We start from the raw sequence: 21,990 nt of genomic DNA, 5'->3' as shown, positions 1-21,990 counted from the left end.
CGCAGCTTGGTGGGTGAGCATGACAGCCACAGCTACCACTTCTCAACTCTCAGGTCTGGGCCATCCTCCCCTGTGGTAGGGAGTGATGGATCACTTCACTCTGCGGGTGAAGTGATGTTGACACTGGTGTGTGCGTGTGACCAGACCCCTGGTACTCAGCAGATGGGAAGAGTGAAGTCTTTGATCGTGTTTTCTCTCTTGTAGGCATGGAAGGATTTTTAAAATCCGATGAGAGACAACGACTAGCTAAAGAAAGGCGAGAAGAAAGAGAAAAATGTCTTGGTAAGTTGTGCACTTTGGCTGTTTAGGTCCAAGGGAGTAGAGATGTGATGGCATCTTTTCTCAGGACTCTTAGAAATTTGTGACTAAATGAGAAAAGAACTGGGACAGTTGCTAGGTCTATGTGGAAAACTGGGAGCAAACCATCACTACCACTGGCCTGTTTACAGCTATTATGTAATTCTCAGGGCGGTTGATTTACTCACTGAGCACGTGTTGAAGCTCTGTTACTGGCACTGCACTATGACTGTGGGTAGGGTGCTGAAGAACGAGAGACACTCTCTGCACACCACCCCCCTCTTCGGGCGACCTCTGCCCAGGGCAGCTGAAGGGCATCCTTGGAGGAACAGAGGAAATCGATACAGAAGGCGATTTCTGTGTTAGGACAGGGAACCTATTGGGAAAGACTGTCCTACCTTGCAGGCTGTGGACAGAAGCATCAGGGCTGTTCCTCACAGGGTGCCACAGGTAGGTAGAGTGGCTTCCCTAGAGCACTGAGACAGAAAAGGAGCTTGTGAATCCTTCTCCTTGACTACCTCCTCCTGGTCACCTCAGACATTGCATCCTCCAGGGAACCCTTGCCTGCTTGGCCAGGTGGAGTTGAGGCCCCTTAGTAAATGTCTCAAGAGGGAAGACAGGCCTGTTCATCCTCTTTTGTTTACTTTCACCTGATTCAGCATCTGGTATGCAGTGTATGTACAGCTAATGGATCCTGAATGAAGATACCCTGAGAGCTCTCATTTCTCAACCCCCCACGTGGCCTAGCCACTGGGACAAGTCTGACTTGATGGTGATGACAGACAGAGCTCCCACGTGTAGGGGCAGTCACTGTCTACTTGCTCTGCATTGTCTCATTCGGTCTCCACAACCCTGTGATGTTGCACATCCGCACTTCACAGAGGAGGAAACTGAGGCAGACAGAGGACGTGGTTAATAGGCCTGGGGTCACCCAGCTAGTGGTTGGGGTGCCAGAACCCTTCCTCTCAGTTACTGCAGCCTACAATCCCTCTGGGCTCCTTTTTGGGGTTCAGTCTCACTTCTGCATTGTTGGTATTAAGCCAAACAGCTTGGGGTGCTCTGGTAATGACACCTTTCTTCTGCCTTCCTTCCCCAGCTGCCCGGGAGCAGCAAATCCTGGAGAAACAGAAGAGAGCCAAGCTCCAGTACGAAAAGCAAATTGAGGAGCGATGGAAGAAGCTGGAAGAGCAGCGGCAGCGAGAGGAGCAGAAGAGGGCGGCTGTGGAGGAGAAGAGGAAGCAGAAGCTCCGGGAGGAGGAGGTGAGGAACAAACAAAAGGAACAAAGAGACAGATCCATTCAACTTAGCAGTTTATTTGCTGTGTGACCTCAGATAAGCTGGTTGGCCTCGCTGGGCCTTAATGCCTTAATTTATTTGTCTCTGAAGTGAAGGGGGTGGACTTGGTGGACTCCAAGACCTCTTTCAGATGTCTTCTCTAAGACTCAGAGGGGTTGTGGGTGGGGACTGAGTGGCATCTACCTGGGGGTTAGTTGAGGCATCCGTGCTCCTGGGGCAGACATGAGGCGGAGGAAGGGCTGTGAGTGTAGAGGGTAATATGACCTTGTAGTCACTGCTGGAAAATCAAATAGTCTACCTTCCAATACAAACATGCTAGTCTATTTATATTTTAATGCAGGTTCTTGCTTTAATCATCCTTTCTCTCTAGTTATGTTTTAAAAAAGAAATGGAATGTAATTACCTGACAGAGTCCTTTATTACTAAACTTTGAAAGTATATTTAGAAAGCATATTTGGGGGTATAGATTTTCTTAACAAATATATTTTAAGAGTATAATCATAGCCTTGTATCAGGTGATGATCATTTTTTATTCATAAGGTATAGTGACTCATCATTTAGTATGAACAATATAGAGGTTTGTTAATTGCCAACACTGTAACATAGAGTGAAAAGTGGAAGTGTTAGTTGCTCAGTCCTGTCTGACTCTTAGCGACCCCATGGACTGTAGCCCACCAGGCTCCTCTGTCCGTGGGATTCTGCGGGAAAAAATACTAGAGTGGGTAGCCATTCCCTTCTCCAGAAGATCTTCCTGACTCAGGGATCAAACCCAGGTCTCTTGCATTGCAGGCAGATTCTTTACCATCTGAGCCACCAGGGAAGCCCATAAGATACAGAGATATTGGTATAAATTCAGTATTTCTTTTAAATCTCTGAATTATCACTGTCTTTACCCTTTGGTCTTTTTTTTTTTTTAACTTAAAAAAAAAACCCAATCATGCACACATGCATACACACACACACACACACACACACACACAGTTAGAACCATCTTTGCCCACAACAGACAGGCTTAAGTGGCAACTTCTTTGTTCCTCTTAGTGAATGGAGGCTTGAGGCAAGGTCTCAGTCACAGTTCACTGTTGCTGTCTTAGCCAGATCCCTATGTGCCTTTGCAGGCTCCTGGTGCAAATCCCAGCTCTCCCACTTAAGCAGCCGGCAGCCAAGGCCAAGTCCCACAGCCCCTCTAAGAACTCATTCTTCTCAGCCCAGAACAGAGAGGTGGTCACAGGAGTTAAAGAAGGTGACTTTTGTAAAAGTGCCAGCAGAGCACTAGCACAGAGTAACTGCTCCCCTCGCTGACTCCAGCTGACCTTGGCTGAAGCTCGGTCAAGAGAGAGCTACCCAGAAAAGATGATGGCATAGGGTGTGGAGACCAAGAGAAAAGCCACAGTGAGCTGGGCTGCTCCAGTGACCAGGACGGACCTCTCCTTTCCCAGCCTGGGCATTTGTCGTGAGTCGCTGGACTCGCCCCTTTCTTCCCATCCTTGACTCACAGCTGGTCTCCTTCCTCCCTGCTCCCTCCACTTCCACTCCTGACCCCCTGCGGGATTGCTGATTGCAGGGAATGCTTGTCACTGCCATTTCCAGGAAAGGGTGTCTCAAAGACACAGGAGACACTTCCTAAGCCTGCCCCACACCTGACAGTGCCACACAGGTCCACCTCTGAGGCATTCTGTACAGAGGCATTTCAAGTCCGTTATTGTAAATGGGACTCCAGTCTCTTGCAGATGAGGGAATGTCATGCCAGCTGGTTAGTCCTCATGCAGCTGACTTGCTAGTGGTTGTGCTTGGGCTAATTTTCTGTTTGCCTTGTCTGCTCCCTTTCACCCCTTACGTGATGATGGTGGGCAGTGGGGCAGGCTGCCTGCCTGTGGCCGGCAAACACATGCCAAGCTTGCACCTTCTTCTCCCCGGACACAGCAGGGCAAAACTGAGAGCTGGGCCTCCCATGGGTGCAGAGCAACCCAAGGAAGCAGTGGGCTCCCTGTCCCACCTGCTCCTGCCCTTAGAGCCCCAGGAGACCTCAGTAGAGATCAGGGACTCTGCACATGCAGCCTGGTCGTCACTGCTTTGCTGGGGCCAAGGTCTGACTAGCATTCTCGTGAGGGATCTTTGGAGGGGATGGATAGCTCTCTGCCACAGGAGCCTTTCCAAAGAACGCCTTCGCATTTGCCTCCATGGTTTGCTGGAGATCTTTTGGGAGGGCTGCTCCCTGCTTGGCACGTGGCTGTGGAGACGCTCCACAATGCCAGGATTATCTCAGTCCTTTCTGTCAGGGCCCGTCTCTATCAACCAGGGAGAAGCCTCTGTAGGAAGATGGTTCACTCCATTTTGTTCCTCTAACTTTCAGGAAAGTGTGTTCCCCACCAACTCCTGCCTCTCCAGTCTGATGTTAGTTCATAAAAGGCCTGTTGACTCCTCACCTCCCCACCAGCCCTGCCCTGGCTCCAGGTTCCTAGATTTGTTGGTCTTGCTGTCACTCTTGTTAACACCTCACATCTGTGCAGGTGAGCCCCAGGATGCCTCCTCTCTGACACCACAGAAGCTCTCAGAGGTGTCAAAGGCTAGAAGGTAGGCAGGCCTGTCCTAGGGAAGGGGGAGTCCAGTGTCTACTTGACAGCCTGACCTTGAGCTCATTCTCTCGCTGCAGGCTGCCTTCTCCTCAAGGTGGGTTCTTGAAACCATCACATGCCACATAGCTCCCAAGCATCAAGCTTCTGGAACCAGAACCTTAACCTCCCTGGGTTAAGGGTGACAGCACAGTGTACTCACCTTTCTCCACTCAGGGAAGTATAGTTTCATGACTAGGAGCCAACTCCTTGTTCCTCCTGCTAAACAGATAACTGGAAAAGGCCTCTTTCAAAGAGTACCTTCATCTCTGTAAGTTACTTTAACACATCACAACTTCTCATCTTCTTCTTGCTTGATACCTAACAAAACCCACCAGGCTGGTTATAAAAACAAGACCTTTCTGAACTCAACTGAATGAAAACTTCACTAAGATGAGAGCTGGCCGCTCTTAGAGGGCATTAGCTGGCATAGGGCCATGGTGATTACATGGCTTTCTAGCCAGCTATGGACGTCTGTTTCCAGAGAAAAAGGCCCTCCATGGAGTCCTGCTTAGGACCATTTGGGGGCTTGTCCCCACGCTATCATCCACAGAATGTTGGGGCAATGGGGAAGGTGTGTCAACCCTCTACTCCTGCCTGAGACAGCTGTCTGGGTAACAGTGGCCAGGCCGAGCCCTGCCGCAGGTTTTTTATACTGCTTGGCCAACTCAGAACGTCACGTTGGTCGTGGTTCTCCTGTCCATTCATCCAGGCATATCTAGGGCCAGAGCTCAAGGGGTCAAGGGTGAGTTGCCTTCATTCCGTCCTTCAGCTAAGCCCCACCCAGGAGAGGACATTCTAGGGACAAGAGTCTGTGCTGCCCTTTTGCCATCCTCTGTTGAAGATCAGATGATACTCAGGAGAGCCAGAACTTGGCAGGATTTGCAGTATGCAGCTCTGATATTTATTAATACTGTTCTTCTGATATGATTGAACTTTCTCAGCTTGCTCCCTCATGCTCAGGCTTTCTTCTAACCAGTGGTTCTCAGTACCATCCCAAGACCAGCAATACCAATATCTCCTGGAAATTTGTCAGAAATGTATTCTCAGGTTTTCACCTTGGACCTGCTGACTCAACCTCTGGCCGTGGGGCACAGCAACTGGTGTTTTAACAAGCCCTCCAGGGGATTCTGATGCAAGCTCACTCACGTTTGAGAACCACTGCTCTAAATTGCCATGTTAATAATCCTCCTCTTCAAATTTGGATCCAGTTAGCATTGGACTTATTATGCTTGCTATTATTTTGTAAATTTGAATGACCTGTAATATAGGTAATATCATCCCCATTTTATAGACAAGGGAACTAATGCCCAAGGATGGTATCAAATGATTTACTCAGGATCATGGGGCTAAAGGATAGCAGGCAGAAGTGGGATTTGAATTCATATCTTCTGACTCCAAATCTAGGATTCTTTACAGTCTTATCCCAGGAAGGAGCAGAAAGATCCACACACATACTATGTAATATGGGACTAAATAGGACTAACCTCTAATAAGAGTGAAGTTTTGGTTTGACATGTTTGGAAAAAGCATCATCCCATTCTGACAGCTTTGGGTTTTGTAAGCCTACTTACCATAGAGCTTGGTTTGTTGTTGTTCAGTTGCTAAGTCATGTCTGACTGTGTGACCCCATGGACTGGAACCCGCCAGGCTCTTCTGTCCATGGAATTTCCCAAGCAAGGATACTAGAGTGGGTTGCCATTTCCTTCTCCAGGGGATCTTCCCAGATCAGGGATCAAAACCACATCTCCTGCATTGGCAGTCGAATTCTTTACCACTGAGCCACCAGAGACCTTGGTTATCGCCTATTTTTCATCATCTCCCCCAAAGTGGAAGACACAAAGTGATTGTGTCTTCTGTCAGGGGTAACGTCATTTTCATAAGCCTGCTTATGGCTCAGAGGAATGAATCTGTCATGGTAGAGTTTGGAGCAGCTCAGTGGATTGGGGATGGATGACAGGCATTTTTTCTAAAGGCAACTTACTGACTCAAGAGTAGGTCTGGCTGTGGACAGCACTCCCTTATGGTTACGCCCCTAGATAGGTATTCAGTGGTGTGGCTGGCTGATCAGTCTTGGTGTTCTTAGTTCTCATTAGTGTCCAGATAGATAAGCAACTATCTTGTAAGGTCTTTCTGGCATGTAGGCGGTCTCCCATAACCCACTGAATACTAAATTCACTCTGAGGTGAAAGATTTCAACACTTAGATTAGGTCATTAGTTAAATCAATTCAGTTCAGTCACTCAGTCATGTCCGACTCTTTGTGACCCCATGGACTGCAGCACACCGGGCCTCCCGGTCCGTCACCAACTCCCGGAGCTTGCTCAGACTCATGTCTATTGAGTTGGTGATGCCATCCAAACATCTCATCCTCTCTGGTCCCCTTCTCCTGCCTTCAGTCTTTCCCAGCATCAGGGTCTTTTCCAATGAGTCAGTTCTTCCCATCAGGTGGCCCAAGTATCATCATCAGTCCTTCCAATGAATATTCAGGACTGATTTCATTTAGGAAAGTTAAATACTTGATGTTAAATCTACATAATGAAATACTGTTGAGTTCCAATTTTGAGTGACCAGACTTCAGTCCTCAAATAGTTAAGAAGTTCTAGTTCCTCCAAGCCCCTATCTTTTCTTGTACAAACTTATGGAACTGACTGTGAGAATTTAATGGGCCAGGGTCGTGAGGACAGGATTCTTCTAGGAAATGCACACTCATGATTGTAGAGTCTCAGCCAGAAACTAGTGCACAGTTAATAGCAAATATAAATCTGATATTTACTGGAGGAAAGAAATACCCTTTCTGCTCACAGGTCCCTAAAGAGGCCATCTTTTAGTGCAGTGCTCTTTGGAGGAAAAATTATGCAGCAGAGTCTGAGATGTGGAGAATGCTTATCTCATTCCTCTGGTATGGACAGAAAGGTAGATCCATGTGCCTCCTAAGTGGCCTTTCTGTGTTTCATGTGAGTGAAATAAAGGAGCCTTTCCCTACTTCTTAAGTCATAGTCACTCCTTTGGTGCTGCTCTAAATTAATTTTGCTTACTTCTTTATTTAAGCCATGAGAAAATAGTATCTTTTGGGTTTGAAGTTCGACTAGGATTAGCCCAGCACCTCAGGGTTAGTTTTATGAGGGTGAAAAGGTGTCCCTGTAACTGCTTACCCTGCAGACTTTCTCCAGTGGAGGCAGGGAGTGGATTTGGGATTTGCAGTGTCATTGAGGTTGTGGGGAGCACATAATTAGGACAGCTTCTCTCCAGTGCCAGGGAGAGATTTTCCAGCAATCAGACCCAACTTTATGAAAAGAACAGTTGGGTTAGTACAGGGGCGTGCTTTTGATAAATGCTCTGTTAGGAGATAAACCTGGTAGTTGTTTTTATCTTCTGGCTAAAAACTGTTTAGTTCTTCCTCCCTTCCCCCCATCTACATGTGAGAATACATAAATGCTTAATTTTGTAGTCACAAGTTTCCCTACTCTTGTGTCTTTTTAAATTTTGAAATATGCAGCATTATCCCCGGAATATTATGTATCACGAGCAGAAAAGTGTTACAATGGAGAACACAGTTAATTCCCCTTTAAGAAGTTCTAAGATGAAAATGGGACCTTGTAAAATAGACTTCAAAGTCATGGTGTATCACCCCAAAAAGTTATGCTTAAGGCTACTAAAATTCAAATTATATTTTCAGTTTGCTCAAATCAGAGTGCTGTATGCTTTTCAACTCGAGAGAATACAGTTGGTTCTAGAGCACAATTCCAGTTCTGCTGGATGGGTTTGGTGTCAAGGAGTTAATGCTGGCCTGGCACTATTCTTAACCAAATCAAAGCCTGGCTGCTGCAGCAGCCGCCTCTCTCCAGGGAAGGGAGAGGTGTTAGCGCTGGGAGCCCGCAGTAGCCGCAGCGTTTACTCTCCGCCCACTAAGAAAGCGCTGGTGTGGTGGGGCGAGCACGCGTGCCTGGGTTTTGGATGCAGAGCAGAGAGCCCTGTCTGGTGACTCACGCCCACGCAGAGGCACAGCAGTGCGGTGGGGCTGGGTGCTTAATGCTGCTCTCTCTTGCATGAACTGGACAGGAGCGGCTGGAGGCGATGATGCGCAGGTCTCTGGAGCGCTCACAGCAGCTGGAGCTGAAGAAGAAGTGCTCGTCAGGAGGAGCATCACTGGCTGCCGGGCCTGGAGGACGTGACGGTGAGTGAAAGACTGTCCCTGCATCGCAGGGCCCAGTGGGGAGATCTCGGGGCAGGAGGGGGAGACCATGGGCAGGCCAGCACCCACAGGATCTGGGGTGCTTTATACTGGTCTGCAGGTACCTTTTTCAGATGTGATGTTTAAAGCTGCCAAGCTTCTTGTGTATGCATTTCTTGTGAAGGAGATCTGTTCATTCTTCTTGCTTGCAAACAGCAGTTGATACAGTAACTGGGCTTTGAGGTAAAACAAAAGAAAAAGCAAAGAAAATGAATGTAGAGCCTGGTTAATTGGATCCATCTAGCAAGCCCAGAGGTAACCTGATTTCAGGGAAGGTCAGTGGCTGTGGACTAAGTCATGGCTACAGCTTGACTGGGAAAGGCTGAGCAGCAGTAACCCCTAAAGAGGGCTGGGGTTCTTCACTCCACTTCATTTATTTCTGTTGCTCTTTCAATTTTGTTTCAAGGTGACTTATTTATTTCATTATCCAGTTCATACTCATCTTTAAATTTTCAGATGTTTAATGTATGGATCGTTACTAGTCCCTGGGTGGCTTTGCCGTCTTTTTAGCGTCTTCTTTTCTGCGTCTGCTATTGTGTTATGCAGGAGATGTATACCAGCTCTTTCCGAGAGCAAATGGGTTTACATGTGTGGTACAGTTTCATGACTTTATTATATTGTTCTTATGACTGAGGCGACTTAGCATACACAACCTTTTGTCAGTGAATATACTTTTCTGTTTTAATCTGGAGAAGTTAACAACCCATCCCAGTTACTTTTGCTAATTTCCTAATACAAGCTAGAGTCAACCAGAAATTAGAACTTTTTTGTTTTACCTCTCTTTGGTCTGATTTTTTTTTTTGCTGTGTAGGTGAATCAGGAAATACCCCACCCCCTCCTCTAGGTTTAGCATCCAGCACCCTCCCTCTGGACCCAGGGACCACTGCCGCCGCTGCTGAGTCAACCAACGGTATATTTGAGCATCACTGTGCCATGGCGTTTTGTGATGACTGTCCCGGTCACCTTCCTCCATCACTGTGTCTGTCTTGAACACTTTTGCAATTGATTTCTTAGAACTTTTTTTTCTAGAGATACGAATGACGTGCCCATATTTCTTTATTCGTCATCGTGGAACATGCATGCCTTACATCCTAGCACCCTGGAGACATTTCATCTTTAGCTCACTGACTTCTGCCTTGAAAATGTTGTCAGTGTTTGACTTCTGTGCATTTAGATCTTTAACACTCTCATGTATCACTGGTTTTAGGCATTAAGTAGTAGTGTATTTCAGTCACTTCTGGTCACCAAAACCTATAATTATACAGTGTTGGGTATGCATTGGAGAAGGAAATGGCAACCCACTCCAGTGTTCTTGCCTGGAGAATCCCAGGGACAGCGGAGCTTGGTGGGCTGCTGTCTATGGGATCACATAGAGTCGGACACCACTGAAGCAACTTAGCAGCAACAGCAGGTATGAATGTTACGGATTCCTATAGAGGCATTTGAATTTATCAGTACTAACACTGTGAATCCAGACATGGAGATAAATTGGCTTCGTTCTTGATTTCCTCTCTCTAATAGGCTCTCTGTTTTGTATACAGGCCTGGGAAATTCTTAGGGTCTAGATCAAGAACAGAACTAGCAAAACCTTGCTTCCATTTAATGATGACTTCAGAAATTCAACCCATCTCTGGCTGGCAAAGAAAAAACAAGATGTAAAGGATACAATGTTTACCACCTACCCAGAAGGTCAAATTTTAGCAGTAGGAATAAATATCCTTGATTTCCAGCATTTCTTTGACAAAGAATAATTTTTACTGGTGCTGCTGAATAGCAGAGTCTTTGCTGCCTGGACCGCATTCATTGTCACCTTCCACCCACAGAGAGGGGCAGGTAGAATGGACAATTACTCCTTGGAAATCACACCCAGAGCCCCGGGCCAGGGTGAGGTGTGGTATGTGACCAGAGCCCTCATTTTAAGGGAACACCCAAAATCTCAGTAATTAAGATAAAGGAATATTTTAATCAAAATCACTGCAGAACAATCCGTGATGAACAAACTATTGAATTTCCAAAGACTAGTACCATGCTGAGCCATATGGGAGCCTGAGGCAGAAGGGGAAATATGTATCCCTAGAGACATGATTTTATGTAATTTCTAAAGGTTATTTTTTTCAGAACATTGAAATACTTGAAAAAATTACTGAAACACCGAAAAATATATTAAAACTCATAAAATTTTAAGTTTAAATATTTTATTCATACCCAAACAGTATCATTTTACTGCAGTCTAAGTTATTTAAAAATTATTTAGGATCATCAGTTGGTCAGGAGAAATTGTCATGCATGGCATTTCTTTCATTTGTAAACAAGATGAATAGAAGAGCAGATTTTGAAAATATTATTGATGAGTTTGCTTCCTTTAGAGCCGGGGCCACACATCTTTCCTTTTGCTTAAAGCTCCAACACAGCTTGGCTGGTATTGTTAGCACCTCTCCAGTTGTTGTGATGGTTTCCTTTACAGGCCTCTCTAAAATAATGGCTGCAAGTAAGAGCACCAAACCCAGGACCGCATGTCAAAATCCTACCATAAACAGTCAGAGCCTTTTGAGAAAGGGCTATTGTGACCCCGTTTCTTGATAAGAGCAAGAAACCAACTGCTAAAGGTTGTTCTGCTTTAAATACAGCTCTTTGCTTTACAAATTACTCCTGTCTGCAACCTGAGCTCTAGATAACCTCAGAAAAAGTCCAGTTTCAGCTCACACAGTCTCAGTCAGATCGTAGAATATTTGGCAGTGGTGACTGGTCTCTTGGTCCAGGTTGGTTTTGTTTTCGTGTGGTCTGAATATACTTAAAAGTCCCTGGACACAAGGAAATGGTTGGCTGGTGGAATTAGCATGGCTTTAGTTGAACAATTGAGTGAGGTTGAACATTCGAAATCAAAGAGAAGCACAAAGTTGAGCAGTGAAAGAGAAGAACTTGCTTCAAATGGATGGTTGCTGTGGCCCGGGCCTTCTCAGACTTGCTCAGTAGAGAGCAGGGAGCTGGAGGCAGTGTGCTGTGCTGCAGTGGTTTCAGAGGCGTGTGGATGAGGACAGGAAGAACACTTTGGAAATGTGTTTCTTGGTTGAGAGTGGTGTGGATACCAATGTCTTTAATGCGTTTCTCTGCAGCATGTGACAAACTTTCAACATCAACCATGAATTTGCCAAAGCAGACGGAGCCTCCCATGAGTAAGCGCCTGTCTTCATCCACTGCGGCAATATCCTATTCCCCAGACCGAGGCAAGTGAACGCATAGACCTGGTCTCTCCAGTTTTCTTCTTTCTAGTGTGAGCATTGGTGTTAATGTCAGTCTTTGTGAGAGCCCCTCTTTTGAGCCTTCTTCAAATACCCCCAATATCCTAGCCTTGTGATCTGTGTGTGGGAGCCCCCGGGCCTCACTACTGGGACTTTGGAAAGTGGTATTGCTCTTTAGAGCCAGGTCTTTGTTGGAAAGGGACAGGAGTTAATGCTAGTCTCCCAGTCTGAGAGAGACTTCCATTTTCCACAGTGCACATAGACGTTATTATGGCCTGGAGTTAATTGACCAGTGGACAGATGTGACTGTTAAAAAAGCAACTGCCCAGTTATTGGTGTGCTATTGTTGGTTAGCCAGACACAGCAGGATTGATGAGGCAGAGGTATGTAGGAGACTCAGATATGTGAAAAAATGGGGCTCTGCTCTTGTCTGTGATCTGTAAGCCTGCTCATTTCTGTTTGGAAAACAGAAGTTCAGAACTAATATGAAATCTTCAAAAGGGCGAAAGGATGGGTGGCATTTTCTGTTTTGAGGTGGGAGATGATGGGTATAGGACAGTGTCAGTTTCAGAAACTGAATAGATTCAGCTGTGTTCTAATGGAGGCTCAGATAAGGCACTGTAAGTCTGAATTGATACCTTTTAGAGTGTGTAGGTTAAGGAAGGGAGGGAAGCTCTCTATGCATTAAATGCATATCTTAGCATCAGTGAAGAAGTGTCCGGTGCCAGTGGAATATTTAACATGTCGAGTCATCACCAGGGGTTAAGCAGGATGCTGTTTGTGACTTTGAAGATGCCAGTGACTTTGAAGATGCCAGTGTGCCTTCCTGGTTTTTTCCTCTGGCTTTAACTTTGCACCTCCAGCACAGAGGTCTGTCCTGTGTGTCAGAGAACCCGTGAGTGTCAGTGTTGATGATTTCTGATGCAGTTCATGGGTAAGTGCTAGAAACCTTGAATTAACTAAGAGCTGGATGAGAAAACATCTACATGCTTTTAACTCTATGTATCTGTTTTATTTGTATGTCCTGTATGTTTTCATTCATTCATATGGTAACAAATTGATGTTAAATTCATATTTGTATTGATTAATGTATAAAGATAATCAGTATGATATTTATATATTGCTGGCCACTCAATTATCTGCTTGTGGATTATTAATTGAAACTTTGAAATTCCCAAACCATTTTTCTGGCTAATGGATATCCAAAAAATACAAAATAATTGAAAAGTTAATCCATTATCACACAATATGTTCCAAAACATCAAAATGACATTTCAGTCACTAAATTTTAGAGTATGAATACTGCTATTAAAGCTGATAATTAGTTGGCTATTTTTATGTTTCTTATTTAATCTTTGCCTTGTTTATATGGGAAAAAATATGAAAGGATGCACATTTCTACATTAACAAAATCAGTGTGTTATAAAATATTTCCTAACAGAGGACCTAAAACAAGTATTTTGTAGGAGTAATCTTTTTTTCAGTGTTAGAGCTACTTTGGTGAGTAAATGGTTTCTTGAGTACATATTATATCTTGAAAGATGGGCTAAGTCTCTTCTGGTGATACAGTAATTCTGTAGTAGCATATTGAATGAATTCTGGCACCCCAAGAGAAGTAACGCACTCTCCCAAGCTCTAAATGACACATTGTCCATTTTCTTTTACTATGACAAGCTCCAAAGCCATCCTTTACTACAGTATTTTTATTTTCCACATTCATTCTGCCACCCCAAAATTGATTTTCATCAGGCACTGTGTTGTTTTAGGCATTTTATTTTGTTTTGATTTTTAAAATTTTCATTTGATTCCATCCCTCAGCTCATCGCATGCACCTTAGTCCCATGGAAACATTTCTTGTTATGCGACTGCTGACACCCACACAGGCTTCTTTAGCCAGAAGCAGAAGTACACTCATGCTCTCTGAGCAGGCCAGTGACTCAGGTAAAAGAGGCCAAGCTGGTGACACTGAGGAAGGTGCCCCAAGTGGTATTGGTCGACCTATGAGTTATTCCTGAATTTTTGTATCTTGCTTCCCGTTCCCTGGCTTCATGAAATGTCTTCAATAATAACATTTTCTATCCACCAGTGTTTTACTGTTGCTATGTTTCTTGTCTTTCAAGTGTCACAGAGGTGAGTAAGTTATTTTATGATTGAGGGCATGTGGATTAGGAAAAGAAATCCATTTCATGAGCTATGGAGGTTAGTAGACTTTTTTAACCAGACAGTTTGGTAAAAATAGCCTATACACTGCCATCTCAGAAATCCCATAACTAGCCCTACCTCTTACTAGCTCTTACCACTTTGGGTAAGTTAATTAACCTCTCTAAGCCTCTGTTTCCTCATCTATAGAGTGGAGTTACTTTAAATTGGCATGAGGGTTAAATGAAATAGCACAGTGCTGGGCATAGTAAGCACAAATATCTAGAGCCTTACTACTCCGGTGCCACCAGATCTGCACACTGAAGTCCAGGAAACACTGGGCCAAATCACCAAAGCCTTTCCTTAACCAAAGCAGATCAGACTGTCATGGCATAGTGAATGGGGACTAGCGTTCTCTGTTTGCAGATAATGCCATGCCCACATTAGGCATGTCAGGTCTCCATCTCGGTTCCCAAGATACAGTGTATTCAGTGAGATAACATATAAATGACATATTGTCCTCTACCTTGTTCTGTCTGTTTACAGGTAGTTGTGCAGAAACAACACAGCAGAGAATATATAAAATGGCCAATAAGCACATGACAGGATGCTCAACATTCTTAGTCATTAGAGAAATGCAAATCAAAATCGTAATACCATTTCATACTTACTAGGATTCTGAAACAGATGGGAATACCAGACCACCTGACCTGCCTCTTGAGAAACCTGTATGCAGGTCAGGAAGCTACAGTTAGAACTTGACATGGAACAACAGACTGGTTCCAAATAGGAAAAGGAGTACGTCAAGGTTGGATATTGTCACCCTGCTTATTTAATTTATATGCAGAGTACATCATGAGGAACGCTGGGCTGGAAGAAGCACAAGCTGGAATCAAGATTGCCTGGAGAAATATCAATAACCTCAGATATGCAGATGATACCACCCTTATGGCAGAAAGTGAAGAGGAACTCAAAAGCCTCTTGATGAAAGTGAAAAAGGAGAGTGAAAAGGTTGGCTTGAAGCTCAACATTCAGAAAACAAAGATCATGGCATCTGGTCCCATCACTTCATGGGAAATAGATGGGGAAACAGTGGAAACAGTGTCAGACTTTATTTTTTTAGGCTCCAAAATCACTGCGGATGCTGTTTGCAGCCATGAAATTAAAAAACGCTTGCTCCTTGGAAGGAAAGTTATGACCAACCTAGATAGTATATTAAAGAGCAGAGACATTACTTTGCCAACCAAGGTCCGTCTAGTCAAGGCTATGGTTTTTCCAGTGGTCATGTATGGATGTGAGAGTTGGACTGTGAAGAAAGCTGATCGCCGAAGAATTGATGCTTTTTTTAAAAATTTTTATTTAATAAATGGTACAAAGCACAATGCCAAAAACATTAACAGTTAAAATTTCACCAAATGAAAAAAATACTATAGAATACACAGTTGTAAAATTGATGATGTAGATTTAGAAAATTGTAGATGTAGAATTGATGCTTTTGAATTGTGGTGCTGGAGAAGACTCTTGAGAGTCCCTTGGACTGCAAGGAGATCCAACCAGTCCATTCTGAAGGAGATTGATCCTGGGTGTTCATTGGAAGGACTGATGCTAAAGCTGAAACTCCAATACTTTGGCCACCTCATGCGACGAGTTGACTCACTGGAAAAGACTCTGATGCTGGGAGGGATTGGGGGCGGGAGGAGAAGGGGACGACAGAGAATGAGATGGCTGGATGGCATCACTGACTCAATGGACATGAGTTTGAGTGAACTCCGGGAGTTGGTGATGGACAGGGAGGCCTGGCGTGCTGTGATTCATGGGGTTGCAAAGAGTCGGACATGACTGAGCAACTGAACTGAACTGAACTGAGGATGACTAAAATTCAAAGAAAAAAGATAATACAGTTGACTCTTGAATAATTTGGCAGTTGAGGGTACCAGCCGCCTCAGTCAAAAATCTGCATATAACTTTATAATCAGCCTTCTGTCTTGGTTCCCCATACAGACTCAGCCAACCACAGATAGTGCTGTAGTATTTACTATTGAATAAAATCTGAGTGTAAGTGGACCTGTGTGCTTCAAACCTGTATTATTCAAGAGTCAAATGTAATATGTATTGGAGAGGATGAGGAGAAACTACAGCCTTCATACATTGTTGGTGAGAATGTAAAATGTTGCAGGTGCTCTGGAAAACAGTCTGGCATGTTTTTGAAAATGGTAGAGTTACTACATAAACCAGCAATTCTACTCTTTGATGTAGAGTCAAGGAAATTGAAAACATACACAAAGTATACAAGTCTTAGCATTATTCCTATTAGCCGCAAAGTGGAAACAACCCAGATGTCCAACAACAGATGAATGGATTGAAAAAATGAATTTATGTATAAAGTAGAATATTATTCAGCTGTGAAAAGGAATGGATAACTGACACGTGCTACATGATGAACCTTGAAAACATTATGCTCAGTGAAAGAAGCCAGGCAGAAAATGCCACAAGTGATATGATTCTATTTATATGAAATGTCTGGAATTGACAAATCCAGAGTGACAGAAAACAAGTGGTTGCTAGAGAGGAAGGGGAGTGGGTACTTAATGGGCATAGAGTTTCTTTTGTGGATATTGAGAATATTCTGGAATTAGACAATAGTTATGGTTGCACAACCTTCTGAAAATACTAAAAGCCACTAAATTGTATATCTTTAAAGGGGTGACTTTATGATATATGAATTATGTCTCAAACAAATAAACAAAAAATTCCTGGGAAGTAGGAAGTATCCCCATTTTGAGAACAAAGAATGCATCAGGAGGACCACTCCTAGGATCAATGATTCTCTAGGAGGTCTCAGAGCTATGATTTATCGCAGCACTACAGAGCAAAATAGGTAAAGGGAGAAACTGCATGGTGCAAAGTCCAGGGAAGAGCAGGCACAGGCTCCCAGCATCCTCTCCTGGTGTAGTCACACAGGACACATTCCCCCAGCAATGAGTTAGGACATGAGTGAAGTGTTGCCAACCACAGAAGCTCATTAGACACTCAGTGCCCAGAGTTTTTATTGGGGACTGATCGTATGGGCACCCTCTGCCAGGTCCATGCTCAAATTCTAGACTCAGAAGAAAAGCACATGTTCAGCATAAATCATAATGTTTGTACAAACAGCTTAGACACAGTGACCTACTCATCAGTTAATGGTGAGAACCCTTCTGAAATCCAAGTTTCCAGATGCTTACAAGGGTCAACCTTATAAACAGGCCCTTCCAAGGACAGCAGTCGGGTCTGCTATGTTAACTCTCTTTTGTACAAGGGAATTGGCATTTAGAGAGATTAAGTAACCTACCCAAGGTGAACCAGCTATTAGGTGATGGTTCTAGGTCCACCTGGCTCCAAATCCCAGATTTTGAATTCCTGAAATGACCTAGACTCTTGAGCATTGAGCATGGGAGTCTTTTAAGATAGCATCTATTCTGCATATACTAGAAAAAGTATGGCAGTGTTTTGAGAATGTGGATTGCTCGTCTCACGTTTTAACTGAAATGCGGTGTTCTTCCCAACTCTCTGCTCTCCTTCAAGTTTTCTGTCTGTTCTCCCTATGTCTCTGGCTTTTATACTGTAACTCTAGTATCCCATGCCTGTCCCCGTGTAGCTCCTGCTGGCTCCCTTAAATCTTCCTACAAGTCTTCTCCCACTCGAAATGTCGAGAGGAAGAAGATCGCATCTACATCTGGTGGAGGAGATGCTGGGAAAGGCGCCCCTGCCGGAGTGGAGGCCTCTCCAGTAGGTTTCTACCCATTCACCCCTTGGGACTGGGTTATCTGACACTGTGATTATTCCCTGCACTTGACCTGGGGTCTGTTTCCATCAGTCTCCAGGGACTGCTCAAGGAAAAGATTTGGTTTTAAATGGCACGCAACCTTTGAAAATCCTGTAACTTTTTGCACCCTCCTAAATCTCACTGCCTTGAAATAGATTTTCAAAGCCCTCAAAAGGAGGTTGGGGGTTAGAAAGAATGTTCTGAGTGCTCCTTCTCTGCTTCTTTAAGAATGTCTGCTTCTGGGCCAGTCTTGCTTCTACAGGCAACTAGAACTGAGGTTCTGGGTCAGCCTTCATCCACAGCAGTGGCCTTTGAACATTTTTGTTGTCCTACTAACACCATCAGTAAGGCAGATGTTGAGCAATATCCCCAATTGTGTCTGTTTGTTTAGAAATTATATATGCCATATTACTTTCATTAGTTACCACTTGCTGTGTAACAAATCACCCCAAACCTTAGCAGCTTAAAGCAAATGTGTATTACCTCACTGGTTCTTTGGGTCAGAAATTGAGGACATCGTAGCTGAGTGGTTGTGGTTCAGGGTCTCTCATGAGGGTGTGGTCAGGACTGCAGGCAGCTAGGACTGTTGTCGTCAGAAAACTTGGCAGGAGTTTTCCAGGATGGCTCATTCACGTGGCTCTTGGCAGGACCCCCCCATTCCTTACTGCATGGACTTCTCCATAGAGCTGCTTGAGAGTCCAAACAACATGGCAGCTGGCTTCCTCCAGAGCAAAAGATCAAAGAGAGAGAGAGAGACCAACTCATGCTTGAGGAGAAGGGAACTAAGCTCCACCTGTTAAAGGAAGGAGCATCATATGACATGTGGACTTATTTTAAATACCTCATTACCATTGGGCATTTATTTTGTAATACCATATTTTTTTTTTGATCCAGTATGATCCTGAGGTTCTCACAGGAGAAGTGAATGCTAGGGTTTTACTGTAGGATGGATTACTGTGGAAGGGGGCTAATGTATGTGGGCCCCATGAGGATTTGCTGCAAAAAGTTACAATAGGGAGAGAAGAGAACCACCGTCATGGAGCATCTGCTCTGGGTCAGGCCCAGAGGCCAATGTGGGGCAGGCCATGGAGATGTTGAGGGATGGAGGGGTTACAGTCCCTGTTAAACCAAGTACACTGTCAAGGTCCCCAGCTCATTGTCTCGCACCCATATCTAGCTATTTTATAGTGATTGTATACCTTTGTAGTCATTCCAGGTTCTGTATGTCCAGGACCATAATCTGGTTCCCTTGTTAGCTTTTTGTAAGATAACAAGGAAAAGGAGGTCTTTATGTTTTAAGACTGAATTTTTTCCCCCTAACTGAATGACCTAAATGGGATGATCCCCTGGTGCTTTTCTGCAAATATTCCCATCATGGGAAGCAGTATAGCTTTGTTTGGTTCCTTCTGAAAAAAAGCTGTGCATCACTTCCATCTGGGGTATTTTTCAAAATCACGGAAGTGATGGCAGTGATGGGCCATGGCTGTCCTATTCTGTGTCTCCTATAGACGGAGAAGATGAAGAGGGGGCCGAGAGCAGCTGCTTCTGTTCCCAGCGTGGGCCTCATGTCTCCTCTGAGAAGCATTTCTAAGAGGTCGTCTTCTCCTGTGACATCCAAGTAAGCCTCTTTCTCCTTCGCCACAGTCACATGTTTAAAGCAGTGTGGGGGGAGGCTCTGTGTGGAGTGGCGTGTGCCTCCAGCTCCCCCACAAGGCGTGGCCAGCGCTCTGAGGTGTGCTATGTTTCTGGATAAACAGTGGGGTCTTGAGTTGCCTGATGATATTGGACCCTGATTTTTGGAGATGGTCCACTTGGCCTGTTCTCTTTCGGCGCATCAGTCCCCTTCTACTTTTCTGGCCTCCTCCTCCAGCGGCATTTGGAGAGAAGGAGTTGCATTGTACTTCAGCTCTGAAGCCCATGTGCTCCATACTTGTTTGCACGCCCTCTCATCTTATCTGCCTCTTTAACAGAGAGGCAGTAATAACTTCTCAGTCACCATCAACAGTGTGTTTTCTTATAATGAAGCCATTATATTCTTTTGTTAAGAATTGAGTGAACTCACCATTGAAAACCTGTGTGACTGAAAAAGAAATGAACACTGTGTGACCACTGACTTAAGTCTTTTAAATATTTTACTGACAAGAATAACTCAATAAATAACTCAATCCAGCAGTAGAATGGAAACATCTTCAGAAGTACTGAGAAAGAAAGAGAAATATGATTTTAATTTGGAAAAAAGAAGCTATATATATAGAGAGAATCACATAATGCTTCTATAGTACAACAGTTTGGTTCAGAGAACATAGGAAGAAACAGATTTTTAATGAACACTTGGGAATTAAAAAAATATTTCAAAGTGATGTCAGCTCTTATTTCTGATTTGTTGCTTTCTGAGACTGTTCCACTAATATTGTTTTGCTCCGAGATTGCTGTGGTTTTGATAAACTGCTAATACTGGTTAGTGATGTGTCTGCCTTCCATAGAGAAAATCTTTCCACAGCATATTACTGAATTCATAGTGGTTTTTTTCCTGAAGTCCATTGCATTCTTTCTGTGCCTATATTGCCTGTCTTTGGTTATGGTGTTGCTTATTTGCAAACTCTAAATCCATTAGGTGGGCTTTGAGGTCTCTGTCTTCTTTCTGAGCCTTCCATTTACATATCACTGCTCTGGTATCAGTTTGGGACATGGACATTAACAGAGAGAAAAATTCCATATTCCACCCTATCTTTGCTGGATATTGACTCTTTGTCCCTGCTGGCAAGTTTCATCATCATCATTGTACATTTCACAGAGGTGAACTGGGTGGGGTAGCAGAGGAGTAGAGGGTGTTCCCTCTATAGAAGTAAGAATTCAGTTTTTGGAAGCAGGCTTGTAGTGGACTCTGTGCTATTTCTTTGAAGCCAAAAATCTTGAAGGTTGCTGTTTCAGGAAATACTTTATATTTTAAAGGACATAACACTTGAATTTTGTAAAAGCTTTCTCTGACCAAAGAGACTCAAACACAATCCAAGACTTTTTATAATGTATTTCAGTTGAGAGAAATAGTTAAAATTTCTACTCTGTCCAGTATTGGGCACCTAGTAGATGCTTTCTAAGTGTTCGTGGAATGAATGAGGGCAGACCACTGTGCTAGGTGCTCTGGAGAATCCCCAAGCAAATGAAAGTAATCTCCACTTGGCCAGGCCCCCAAGAGGAGGTAGATGTGGACCCAAATAAGGACAGTTCTAGGCCTGCTCCAAAGAGAGAGCTGTGCACCTTGAACTACTTGTCCCTCAGAACTCAGCTCAGCTGGCATCCTCTCCAGAACCAGCCAGAGTGGAATTTGCCCCCTTCGCTGTGCTCACAGAACATACTTGTGTCAGTCCTTCCTTCATCAAACACCCGTAGAGCACCTGCTCTGTGTCCAGTGCTCTTATCAGTCCTCGTGGAGCTTGCCTGACAGTAAACAGCAAATATAATATCAGGTGGTAATTAGTTCTGTGAAGAAAAATGAGCCTGGGTCAGATGGCAGAGAATGGCAGAGGGGAGTAGCTAGATCAGGTGGTCAGGAAAGACTTCTCTGAGGAGGTGACATTGGAACAGAGCACCCTGCGTGAGGTGAGGGAGCAGGATGAACTGATATGTGCCTCATTGCACTTGATTTCCTGCTTGGCTGCCAAGTGGGCAGGGGCTGACTTGGTTTATTGTTGCACAATCTGGGCTCAATATGAGTCTGTGGATGCTTAACTGGTGGGGGAGATGGATCTGGAGGGCAGAATGGTCTGAGTAGGTATGGGCAGTGCTGGGGCCAGACCTACCCAAGGACTCAGGCCTTTTGGATCCTCATTCCTTCTGGAATATTCATCAGTTTATTCTCTCACTGGGCAGTTTCTTAAACATTCTGTTTTCTGGGCTGCATGCTTCACTTGGGGAATTTTTAAAGGATGAGGGATACTGGTTTCTGTACTGTGCTGCACAAGATTCCTACCACTTTCAACAAATTGATAGACTTGGTTTAATTTTCAGAGCTCTATACATGCCATCTCTTGCACAGGCAGGAAAAAGAGCACAAACTACCACAGCTGGACTTCCTGTGCACAAGGTGCCCTGGCGATAAAGATTGCTCAGGAACCTCCAAACCAGAACTACCAAGTCAACACATCTAAGGAATAGCAAACATTTCTTGATTTTAAATGTTCAGAAAGAAAGTTGTTTCTCCCGGGGATGAAAAGTAGTGAGTGAACTACAGTGGGTATGGGCTAGGTCTGAGATATGTGGGAAGCCAAGTAGACTGCAAGTAAATTATGAAAATCCAACCAAACTACAGCAGTAAAAAAGAGTGGATTTCAGCTGCCCACAGAAGTGGGTAGATTTCAGGTATGCAGTG

General features: G+C 44.3%; 1 protein-coding gene across 1 annotated transcript in view; it reads left to right on the top strand.

Moving 5' to 3' along the window:
- Positions 1 to 206: 206 nt before the first annotated feature.
- The window catches only part of MAP7D2 (MAP7 domain containing 2), a 52,262-nt gene continuing 30,478 nt past the window's right edge, over positions 207 to 21,990 (top strand). Inside the window, exons 1-7 of the mRNA XM_055393667.2 lie at positions 207 to 282; positions 1,394 to 1,557; positions 8,267 to 8,381; positions 11,552 to 11,662; positions 13,496 to 13,618; positions 17,430 to 17,584; positions 19,130 to 19,239. Of these exons, the coding sequence (XP_055249642.2) occupies positions 207 to 282; positions 1,394 to 1,557; positions 8,267 to 8,381; positions 11,552 to 11,662; positions 13,496 to 13,618; positions 17,430 to 17,584; positions 19,130 to 19,239 (854 nt within the window). The remainder of the gene's footprint in view (positions 283 to 1,393; positions 1,558 to 8,266; positions 8,382 to 11,551; positions 11,663 to 13,495; positions 13,619 to 17,429; positions 17,585 to 19,129; positions 19,240 to 21,990) is intronic.

Source organism: Moschus berezovskii, chromosome X (genome assembly GCF_049115385.1).
Source record: "Moschus berezovskii isolate FMDL1 chromosome X, NW_MosBer_1.0, whole genome shotgun sequence".
In the NCBI taxonomy this organism is placed as follows: domain Eukaryota; kingdom Metazoa; phylum Chordata; class Mammalia; order Artiodactyla; family Moschidae; genus Moschus; species Moschus berezovskii.
This window is presented reverse-complemented; position numbering and strand designations above follow the sequence as displayed.